The 12,521-nt window shown below is 35.8% G+C and overlaps 1 protein-coding gene across 1 annotated transcript in view; it reads right to left on the bottom strand.

Annotated features, from left to right (window-relative positions):
* USH2A (usherin) overlaps positions 1 to 12,521 on the bottom strand; it is a 383,410-nt gene that overhangs the window by 308,743 nt on the left and 62,146 nt on the right. Inside the window, exons 11-13 of the mRNA XM_082050056.1 lie at positions 11,105 to 11,300; positions 7,183 to 7,824; positions 405 to 588 (exon numbers count right to left, since the gene is read on the bottom strand). Coding sequence (XP_081906182.1) covers positions 405 to 588; positions 7,183 to 7,824; positions 11,105 to 11,300 — 1,022 coding nt within the window. The remainder of the gene's footprint in view (positions 1 to 404; positions 589 to 7,182; positions 7,825 to 11,104; positions 11,301 to 12,521) is intronic.

Below are 12,521 nucleotides of genomic sequence, written 5' to 3'. Positions count from 1 at the left end.
TCCTGAGATCTTGAAAAGCATTCACTGCTTATAAGAAAGGCACATTACTTGCATTTTAATAGTCAATGATTACAGCTCAGAAACCCACACATCTTACTGAAGATGCAGAGGAAATGTAGAGAAACAACTACCAAATAGCTGCAACATTAGATAGCATTAGCATTATACAGCTTTCATGCTGTTTCTACTTCAATCTGTGGCAAAACTTCTATTTCCTTCAGCTCATGGGAGCACAGAGGGTTGTATAACGTACCACACGGACATCAGAGTGCACACATGAATGCAAAAAAGGATTTATCTAACTAGAGCACATCTTTTCATTGTCACTGAAACCACAGAACGAGCAACTATGAGAAAAATGTAACAAGGAGGTTTCAAGTGATCTGTAAAAAAGAAACACTCACCTCCCTGTGAAAGAGTCAAATCCAAAATAAAGTTCTTTGCAGCGTTCACATGTCTGTCCTGTTACAGAGGCATCTTGGCAAATACATTGGCCAGTTAGTTTGTCACAGGTCTGATTCAAGGAACCAGCTCTGTGGCACAGGCAGGGCAGACAGCCAGTGACACTGAATGGAGAAAAATAAAAACCTGGAAAAGAAAGGGATTTTGAGAACAGACAATATACAAAAATTGAACACAGTAAGAATATTAACTTGTGTATAATCAGGGATGAAACAATAGAACTAAAGCTTAGGAAACACACATCAGCTCAAATAATATAGTCCTCCTGCAGAACTGAGCTTCTAAATCTTCTCATTGGCACTTTGTAAAGCTATTATTCATCCTCCAGTTGCCAGCTCTCTTCAGACTTTAGTTTAGACAGAACAAGTGCAAAATAGGGGAAGTACATTAACTTGTCCATAGGGAAAGCAAAGACCCAAGGACAAGAGGGGTACTAATGAATGCACCACAAGCAGTTGAAATGGGAAAAATAACATAGGATCAGACATTTATCCATTATAGTCTGGAATCTCATCTCTGACAATGGTCAGTTGCAAACCGTAAGAAATGCACACATTTTTTTGAGAAAGTCTCTTAACATTTCTCAACCACTGGATGGCTTAACCCTTGAAACATGGGAATGTTTCTTTGAAAAACGTATATTTGATGAGGATTCCCAGGTCCATGTAAAATGTGTGGTTTACTCCTCAACATATAGCTTGTATCCTACACAAATACTTTCACAGAAACAAACAAACTGATGAAAAAAAAGTTACTTATCTGCTATAAAAGAATATTTCATTCTGAACTTCAACCTTCTGTTCCTTTATTATTTCCAGTTACAAACTGGAGCATTAATTTCACTTTCCTTCACAGTATATTTGGTATTCTGCTTCTATCCTCTCTGTCATTCTCTTGACATGAAAAGCAATTCTTATCTAAGCAAGTCTCTAACACATTATTGATAAACTTAGCTAGACAGAGTTTATATACCTCTAATCTGGTCATTGAAGAACTTACCCATTATTAATAGGCTTGCCTGAAAATTCAAACAAAAGAACTTTTAAGTACATTTTTTTTAATTATGCTATACCACTTGTGTAATCTATTTTGCTAACTATGGACTTCTTCCATTCTTACTCATTTCTATATGTTTCATCTGAAGACAACGCAAGTAATAGCATACCAGTCAGAAATAAAAAAAAAAGAGCAGAGCAATTTGTGGGTTTGGTTTTTTTTTTGAGTGGTACAATTGATTAAAAATGTAGCAACACTTACGAGTTCTGCCAATGATGATGGTATTAGGTTGGTGTAAAAGCAATTGCAGTTTTGGACCGCGAATTTTAAATCATTTTAACTAGGCTCAAACACATCTTTATTAATCAAAATAGGAATTATTATAACCAACACACTTTTGTCAATGAGAAATAATTTTGCTTTTTTCCTGTAGTATAAGAATCTGTGCTTCAGGATTCAGTGAACTCTTGGAAAGCATTTTCTGCATCCTGTTAGTTGTGGAAGCATTTTCCTTGCAAAAAGTTGTCGAGTTGCTTGAAAAAGTGGTAGCCAGTTGCTGAGAGGTCAGGTGAATGTGACAGATGAGGCAAAACTCCATAGCCCAATTAATTCCTTTTTTGAAGCGTTGGTTGTGCAACGTGCAGTCGGGTGTTGTTGTAGGGAAGAATTAGGCCCTTTCTGTTGACCAATGCTCCAGGCATTGCAGTTTTTGGTGCATCTCACTGATCTGCTGAGCAGAGTTCTCAGATGGAATAGCTTTGCCAGGATTAAGAAAGGTGTAGTGGATCAGAGAGGCAGTGGACCACCAAACAGTGACCGTGACCTTTATTTGGTGCAAGTTTGGCTTTGGGAAGTGCTTTGGAGGTTCTTCTCAGTCCAACCTCTGAGCTGGTCATTGCTAGTTGTTATATACAATCGGCTTTTCCTTGCATGCCATATTCTGATTGAGAAATGGGTCATTGTCATTGTGTAGAATTAGAGAGGATGACACTTCAAAATGACATTTATTTTTTTTTTTTGGTCAGCTCACTTATCAAGCTTTTTCACCTTTCCAATTTGTTACAAAAGCTGAACAACCATAGAATGGTGGGCATTGAGTTCTTTGGCAACTTCTCATATGGTTGTAGGAGGATCGGCTTTGATGATTGCTTTCCATTGGTCATTGTCAACTTCCAATAGCCAGCCACTATGCTCCTCATCTTCAAGGCTCTCATCTGTTTTGTGAAACTTTTTGAACTCCCACTGCACTGTACATTCATTAGCAGTTCCTGGGCCAAATGCATTGTTGATGATGCGAGTTCTCTCTGCTGCTTTACAACCCATTATGAACTCAAATTTGTTTTTTGTCTAACATCATTTCCATCGTCTAAAATAAATAGCAAGTAATAAGTCAGAAGCAAAAAAACAAAGTGAGAAAAATGCATTAAATTATGTATAACATTGCCACATTTATTTATGAATGTATTCCAATATAAAATGGCAAGTTTCAACAATGCAGAAACTGCAATTCCTTTTGCACCAACCTAATAACACAGTATTAATTAGCACTTGTCAACTGCAGGTACCTATCTTTGAACATCAATCCTAAGACAGGGCCATTGATAGGAGTTTGTCTCTGGCAGCTGGTCACTATTAATTATCATTGAACAGCTTCAGTAGAAAGAATTTCAACTGTTACTCTGATATACAGTATTTGCACAGACTCCTCAGACACTTTCCATTCTCTCTCCAGTTCAAACAGTTTCTTCTTAGTCATATTCCAAGTTAGCAAATCTTTTTTGCTGTCCAACAACTTTCTAATGTCCTGCTTTATAATAAAGAGCTCCAAATGGCATTGTAACATGTCATATCACCCAAGGCCTTATTATTTATTTTGTCTTACAAGAGATAGCTTTATATATACACCCCTAGGGTGGTATTCTCTGTCTTCGCAGCAGTGTTGTTCTGTGAGCTCATATCCAACTAGCAGAGGAACTAAACAAATTGAAAACATTAGAATTTTACTGCCCAAATCTTTGTTCAAGTTTAGCCTCTGGTCCTCAGCGAGATAAATCTCAAGTGGACAGTGAAGTGATATCAGTCTCCAGTTAACATACATTCGCATCATAAAAAAACCACGCTGTTGGCATTTTATTCCAGAGAGGCCCCGAATGAAGCCACCACAGAGACTCAATGGCTTGAAGTTATTAGCAAGGCAGCATGTATTATCTCATCCTGCAGTTGTCTGTGCAGCGCAGTGCCCATCCTGTGCATAAATAGACAAGACCATTTCCCAGCAATGTCACTCTTGAGCACAATGAACGACTCCACTCAAAGAACGTAACAGGAAGATGGGAAACAAGTTTAAGCCTGGACTCCTCCAGAAGGTCAAAGCACTTCTTCGGGACTCAGCTTATAGGTGCAGTAAATGATAAGCATGGGGGCTAAAACAGATCCTTGCCCATCAGAAATTCTACATGAAACGAATGTCTAAGAAAAGACTACAGTGGGTAAATAAGCACATCTCTAGAAAATAAATTCATTTTAGCTGAACAGCATTGATCATTACAGTATATATTGGTTTTGTCATAGCAGTAAAATTCGTAATTATAAAGAATATATACCTGAATGTTAAACATCCCAGCTTTCCTAATGTCAGGCAGCCTAAACTGCTGTAGAACAGTAAAGGATTTGGTATGACTTTTTTTTAAATAAGAATCTTTTACAAATGCTGTAAAAGTGTAACTAAGTTTCTCGATACTACCATGATTATCCCTTCTCATAAGTAGCAAGTAATTTTTTTTTAAATAAAAGTGAGGGATAGGAAAATGGGAGAAAGTCCTTCCCTCAACTAATTTATAAGTAAATTAATATGATTAAATATACACAAAAATAGAAGAGACACTGGATTACAAATTCATACTGTTTGTCATAACCGTTATTATTATTTACTTCCACCACCTAGAATTTGGCAGGAAAGAGTAAGAAACAACTTAATGCAAGCTTAATTTACAGCAAGGTTAGAAGGGCTCATAAAAGTTGCTTTATGAAGGATCCACTGTTGTATAATAGAGCCAATTTCCAATTTTAAGACAGCCACTGCAAATCTCTACAAGATCTATGTATATAACTAGTATTATGCTTATTCTTTTTCAGATTTTTTTCCAATTCAACCATAACTGATCACATTTGTCAATCAAACATACTCTTCAAAAGGAAGAATGAAAGTCATAGCAAAGTATTCAGCTTCCTTTTTTAATCATACTCCTACTATTTCTCCCACTGTATAGCTTATAGAGAAGGAACATCTGAACAATTCTTTAGCACTTTAATATGCTTACCAACTAGGGCAGTAATGCTCATTTCTTAACCACAGTCTGTGCTTCAAAGTGCACAGTTCCCAACACTGACAATATTGTCACAACATACTCCACATTTTTCTGTCCAAGAAGAGAGCGAGTACATACCCAAAACTCAGTACTGGTGCCCAGCCACACATGCTAGGTGCTAGTTTACACCTTTCCATACTATGTACCACTCCATAAACGCTGTGGTCACCAAGTACAGAACTATTTGGGGGCTAGAAATATCCATTTTCTACAACTGCAACCTAGGACATCTCAAAAGCAAGTTTGTATACAAGGTAAAACTGCTCTCTCTTTTGCTTTCTTGTTAGGATCAAGAGTTCCTCTCTTTACACACACTATTAGTTTAAAAAGGTTAAAATGTATGGAAATTTATCAAAAAATGTTACTTGCATAAGAACGTGGTTTTTTAATCTCATTATAAAATAATTTCCTGAATTTACATCCAGTTTGAATTTTTCTCCATTGGCAACTCTTCCTGCATTAAGATTTTGATAACTTTCTGAAATGCCTCAGATTTTATCAAAACACACAGATGATGTGCTACAATGGGACTTTATTTTAAATATAACTATAGCAGACTTATAATTACACAAAATAAAAAAGGACACATGACCTGTGTTCCACCAAGGAAACTCAGACCACAAAGTTGAAATGTCCCAACAGCCTAAGAAGTCCTCAGTATGTTTTCAGAGTTGCCAGTTTTAAGTCCTTATTGCATGCTTTTAATTAGGCTGTTTTGGCTACATATATACGTGGAATACATTTTCTTATCTTTGTCCCAAGGAAAAGCCGTAAGGTATGTTTAGAGTACTTGAAACCAACTAAACTCTCATGTTTCTCCACCTTAACACCAGTATTACTAGCAGGTTATACCCACCCCTGTTTTATAGAAAACTCTCATTTGGAACATATTAACAAATATTATATATATAAATTTAGATATATTAAATGTCTAAATGAGCTCATACAAGGATCAACACTAAAACGTCAGTGAAATGACCATAGTACGCTATGCTACACTCACAGCAATACACTGCTTTTACAACAATAAGGACTTACACTTTCACCTGCAGAACAGAGCCCAGTGTTCAGCACATATATGTTTGCACTTATTACTTAGGAAATGTAAAAATAATTCTTACAGCAAGATATATTTTTCTTAATTCATTCTTTTTTAACAGGAACAATTGTGGAAGTATTCCTTCGAGTGCTATGTAAGCTTTTCTACAAAGCAGTCTGTTCATACTATCAATTAAACCTTTTTAAACCATTTAGTTCTGCATAAACCCTGACCTTTCTTTTGCAAGGACAAGGGCGGTCAGTGATTCGGGAAGCCTTGACATCACTCCTCTGCCGATCTCTGATTAAGTGGCTGCTGCAGAGGGTTAGCAGGTCAAATAGCACTGGAGGAGGAACTAAGAAAAACAGAATGCTGCCTTATTTATTAGTATATGTACCTAAAATAATTTAAATGAAAGTATTTTTAAAAATAGTTAATGGAGGTTAAGCAGCTTTTTTAACCTCTGTTCAAATTATTGAATGGCATATTAAAAACCAATGGAGCTATAATGTACCTTTTAATGTGACCTGCTACTTTAATGAATTGCCTATGTATTTAACTTGAACTAAATCTATCTGTTTAGTATTATTACTAAGGGTAGGTTAATATTACCTATAGTTTCACTTTACTCACCTCCTTTTTAAAACAAAAACACCGAAATGTAACTACAGGGCTTCTCACTTATAATGAACGTTTAAATTCTGTTTACAGTAATATGGTACAAAATCTTGAGCTGATATGTAGCAGCTGCAGCATCACCTACTCTTAGGGCTGAACCGCAAGCAGACCTTGTGAAAACCAGCACATCCTCAAGACACCAAGGCAAGTGAATGCTTTTTCAGTGGCATGTCTGTTGGCCTCATCAAAGTTTAAGCAACCATCTCTGTATCTCCCACCATGCTCAGCTTTGCGCATGAAGTGCCCTTCCTTAAGAGCTTGCACTCTGCCTTTCAAATCCACATTTTTCATTACAAGCATAACTGCTTTTTAAACTATTCTAGTTTATCTTTTGTTCAGTCAATGGGACATGACAATTTGCATATTTTCTCAATACTTAGAAGAACTAGGCCTAACCTTATTTTGGACATGTTGAAACTGTAGTAATAACAGAAATTATACCATCTCTGGCAATAGAATAAATATTTAATAGAGATCAGGATGTATATACTTCCTTGTCACACATTTAGGAAGAAATGGAAAAACAGTAACATAAATCAGAGACATGTGAGACACGAAGCTGTCTAAACACATATTAAAAACTGTAGGAACTACGATAATACCCAACAAAGCAAGACTTACTACATCCAATTTCCTTACCTGGTTTACACTCATTACACCTTCTCCCCTGACGCTGAGGCAAACAGACACACTGTCCAGAAATGTGGTCACAAACTGTTCCTGCCACCGTGCCCAGAGTGTCGCAGTCACAACGCTGGCAGCCGTGGAGGTTGCTCATGCTGAGGTTGTACGTATGGAGTATGCACTGGCTGCACTGAAGGCCAGTGACACCAGCTTTGCAAGGGCACTGTCCTGTTGATTTGTCACAAAGCAGAGAGCCATTTACTGTACCTGCCTTATTGCAGTTACACGGGAGACAAACAAAGGAACGATTTTCCTGTACTTTGTGGTAGCCATCTAGGCACTCATCACATTGTCTTCCTCCAATATTCGGTTTACATGCACATTGCCCTGTCTTCGCATCACACACAGTTCCAGAAAATGACCCTGCAATGTTACATTCACAAGCCTTACAACCAGTTACATCCAGCCCATAAAAGTTGTCCATGCACGTATTACAGTGAAGCCCTTTCACTCGTTCTTTACAATTGCACTGCCCGGAGAGAGGGTTGCAGAATTGGTTCACTGAGCCATGGCTGTTGCACCAACAGGGCTCACATCCATCTTCATTAGAATATCTGAGAGCTTTAAATCCAAAATTGCAACTATCACACCTAAGACCTGGAAAGAGAATAAGTATTAATTAAAAAAATGCTGAAAAGTTATTAGTTTCAATTTTAACAAACAAAAAATAATTCTCCTACACTTAAAAAAAATAAATAAAATAAAAATAAATGAAAGGACTAATATTCTTCACCAGTATAATTAACAGGAATGACAGGGCTACACAAATCAATTGAATAACAGTGGCATCCCAAACATCTGTTTGCTTTTCCAATTTGTTTCACAAGTGATGCATTTCTGCTGGCTACTCAATGCAATTTAAGATACTTCTGCAAGAGATTCTTTGTAACATTTCTAAGACAAACCAGAATTAATCTCTTTGTCTCCCAGAAAAGCACCTGTTGCACAATCAATGCTTACGTGAACTCTTCACCCTATATTGTAGAAATACAATATACAGCGAATTGCACTGGGCCCTCAATCTGTTCTCATAACAGAATTATACATTATATTAAAAACATTAAATATACTCTAGGACAACACAAGTTAGACTAATTACCATGAATGATTTACTTAACACTGTACTTCAGTTTTAACATTGATTACATTTATGTTAGTGTTTATTGTTAGCCCTTACTGACAGCAGAAAATGCTTTCCATAATCCAAAATGAAATATTTTTATCTAAATGTATGATTTAGCTAACTCCTGCGGTACATTAAAATCTAAACTGCTTTCTTTATACTCCATCCTGCAGTTCTATTAGCCTTGTTTTCAAAGTCGTTGCTTGCTTTATCCCTGCCCCAAGGGATGGCATTTGTATTTTAGTTTATAAAACGCACATTACAAGAAAGCAAACTAGATTATTATATGGAAAATGCAAATTCACAGTTACGTATTTTCCCTTGCAATGGGAAAATCCTTCACTATGAAGCCATTGCTTAATTGTTGCATACAGAAAAATATAGATACAGTGTTCTAGCAAAATATTGTCATCATTTAAAAAAATACAAACCCATAGAAAAATCCATCTAGCAACTCACATGTAGAAAAGTACAACTAAAAATGATAGGAAATGCACTATATATATGGATAAAACCTCAAAAACTCCAACAGAAGGCAAGTTCCTTTAACAGTGATGAATGACTCACCTAAGGCATATCATTTAATTTCAATAAGGAAAATAAAAAAGGACCACTATTGCTGCAAATTTTAAAAATAACTGTATTGTTAACAAGAATTATGACTCATTTTGAACTATTAAAATTGGTCTACATGGATTCATATCATATCAGTTTTAAAAATATGCGCAGTGCTTATTTGAATATGCCATACATATTCCTGACAGGTAATCTATTCCTAACGATACTGAGGAAGGCCTACAGGGCATCACATTCAATGTTAACAAGTACGGGGGAGTTAGCACGCTTGGCATTTAATTCACATTCTTCTACCTTTTTATTCTAGATGAATGACCTACTTTAATAAAATTATTGGTGCTAATGTATTTTACTGGTGATAGAATCATTAGTAAGATTTAACAGTTGTGTTAACTCTAACAGTTCATGTTTCATAACACCGCAGTCCACAGTTGCATTTTTCTGTTATCATGTTTGTTTAAATAGATAAAATGGCAATAGACAGATTGCTCTAAAAACCAATTTAGAAATCCAGAGAGGAAAGCTCTTTGTTAAAGTTTGCTGCACACGTTCCAATACACAGAAGCTTATTTACAATTGGTTTGGAAAACAAAAAAGAGAATCCAGTCTGGAAAGAATAAGATCTTTATCCTGTGAACAAACACTTGCATAACTACAGCCTCCCTCCCCCCATAGTTACAGATAAACTTCAAGAAAGCATAGGTTTACACATTTTTTGTACTACTATTTCAGTGGAAATAAAAATAATTTCTTATTGTTTTCTTCAAAGGGAGAAAATATTTAAAATAACATGTAGACTATCAAAACACATGAGAACCAGACTGTGCATTTCTTGTGTAGCGAGCTCCCACTGTGTTAAGAAAGGTTTTCACAGATGCAAACATGAATGTAGGAAAAGGATATATAATTAAGAACACTCTGAAGTCCTTTTTATCTAATGTAGAGAATGGGTTTAAGATGCACAGAGGTTATTTTTCACTCTTAACACCATTTTTATCATGAGGAAAACACAGGTACTTGGCATACAACAGGAAAAAGGACAGGAACTATTCAGACTTATGCCTGTTTAAAGTTATTTTAATTTTTTGTTGGTATTTTGTATTTGCTTTTAGAAATTAGAACAAAGACACACAATATTACAAAGAAATCAATATTCACAAGTCAGTGAGTAATAAATTTACATATACATGAACACTGTTAATACAACCCACAACCATGGTTAGCTAAAGAAAAAAAATAAATTACTAATTCTGTTAATAACAAAGCAGAAAAGGATCTCTTTTTTTTTTTTTTTTTGAGACATATGTATAGTCTGAGACATGTACAGTTACCATGCAAGGCTCACTTTATCAGGAAATTCTCCTTGCATAATATTCCCATACATCAACATTTCAAAGTGTATTATATATACTGTGTATTTTGGGCACTTGATAAATTTTGTCCTTATGTGGCTGTGGCTCCCCTCAAATATGCTGGAAGTAATAAATTGCTATAATCAAATCTAATTTCTGAAAAATACCTGTGGGAGTAACAAACAAAAAAGCACGTCTTGTAAAAAAAATGATAAATAACACAGAAGGTAGCAGTTTATTATAATCAGCTTGGCATTGAATTACAAAATTAAAATTATGTGGCCCTTGATAACTAACCCTAGCTATGTACATGATCTGTGGAATTATGTTGACTTATTTTGCATTTCATAGGAACAGTTCAAAGAAATATAATAGAAAAAAATGGATAGATTTATCACAAAGGACCCTGTAGCACAGAATATTTTGAGAAAAAAAATCCATTTATTTCGGTCTATTAAGAAAACTAGCATGGAAACTATTTGCTTAGAACTCATTAAGTATAAAACATTTTGAAAAAGTGTTAATTTCCTAAAAGAAACATCTATGCAGTAAGCAAATTACATTATTTCTGTGACTTATTAGTACGGAGCTATGTAAGCTAATGTAGCTATGCCATAAAGAAACTTCTAAAGGGTTGATTAAACTAAGCTTCAAGCTGTATTTTGATAGAATTATTAAATTAATAATTTTTCAACAGTTAATTTCATTCATTTTTATGATCTGCCTTCAGCAATGAAGTTTACTATACTTTTCACTTAGAAATCAAGTGTCGTTTATTGCCAGAGATAACAAGAAAAATAGCTCCAAACTCTTGCATTGCACATACCAATAACATTTGGTTTGCACTTGCACTGGCCTGAATTTTGGTGACAGGTAATATCTCCATTGACTGTCCCAGAGGTATTACAGTTACAGGGACTGCAGCCATCAGGGTTTGACTGTTGCAGATTGTAGAATCCTTCCTGGCACTGATTGCATTGTCTGCCAGACACATGTCTCTTACAATTACACTGGCCTCCAATCTAGAAAGATACAAAATATTATAGAATGATGAACATATCTATTTTTAGATGATACACTCATTAGCAACACGAACGGGAGTCTAAGCTGGGGAGGAGAAAACTTTAAATGGAACAGAAAAAAATAAACCTGTGTAACACACACTTTTTTAACTTGTTGAGAGACAAAAAAAAGAGAAATATTAAACAGAGTATAACTATTCAATTTTTAAATAGGGTTTAAAAGCCCTGTTTTTCAAAACAGAAGGAAAAAAAGAACTCAGTAAACAATGTGACAATATTTACCATCCGGATGTAGAAAACTGCAAAGAATAATTACAAAATTGCATTGTATAAATGGTGACTTCTATTAAAACAAACAGTTTTTTTGAATCACAGTTACTGCAAAGCACTATTATTTTCAAAGGTCAAGTTGTGCATTTTTTTGCTCAGACTGTATGCTTATTTATTTTAGTGAAAATGTTAGTTAAATAAGAACAAAGCAAATTTGAAAGATTTCCTTTCTGATTATTCATCCAATATGGTTTTCTCGCTTTCTTGACAGAAGGACATGACCCAACAGCTCAGTATCTGAAAATCTCTCCCTCTTTTCTTGGTTCAGTTGGGATCCAAGCGTTCCACTACAGTGGTGGGACATGAAGGTCCTTTTCTACTTTCTCAATGAGTAGCATTGCTGTTTGGAAGGAGCTGAAGCATTTTTTGCTATGCCTGGGCCATGATCTGGGAGTATTTGTCTCACATTTTGTGCAAGATTAAAGGGCTCCTGGGAAGCTCTCTCTATTTCAAACCTGTGAAAGCTGGCCAGGGGCAGAAATCTCTATATTCATCACTTTCTCATATGATGGGAAAACTGACCACAGGGAAAGGGCAATGGCACAGGGATGGGAAAACAAATGGAAGATATTGAATCATAGAATCATTTTGATTGGAAGAGACCCTCAAGATCACCGAGTCCAACCATAATGTAACTAAAAAACATCCCTAAGAACCTCGTCTACACATCTTTTAACCACTTCCAGGGATGGTGACTCCACCACTGCCCTAGGCAGCCTGTTCCAGTGCCTGACAACTCTTTCCATGAAGAAATTTTTCCTAATATCCAATCTAAACATCGCCTGGTACAGCTTCAGGTCATCTCTTCTTGTCCTATCACTTGTTACTTGTGAGAAGAGGTCAACCCCCTCCATGCTACAACCTCCTTTCAGGTAGCTGCAGACAGCAATA

The sequence above is a fragment of the Streptopelia decaocto genome (genome assembly GCF_964273445.1).
Source record: "Streptopelia decaocto genome assembly, chromosome: 3".
NCBI classification, from domain to species: Eukaryota; Metazoa; Chordata; class Aves; order Columbiformes; family Columbidae; genus Streptopelia; species Streptopelia decaocto.
Note: the sequence above shows the minus strand (reverse complement) of the source record. Positions and strands in the feature narration are given on the sequence as shown.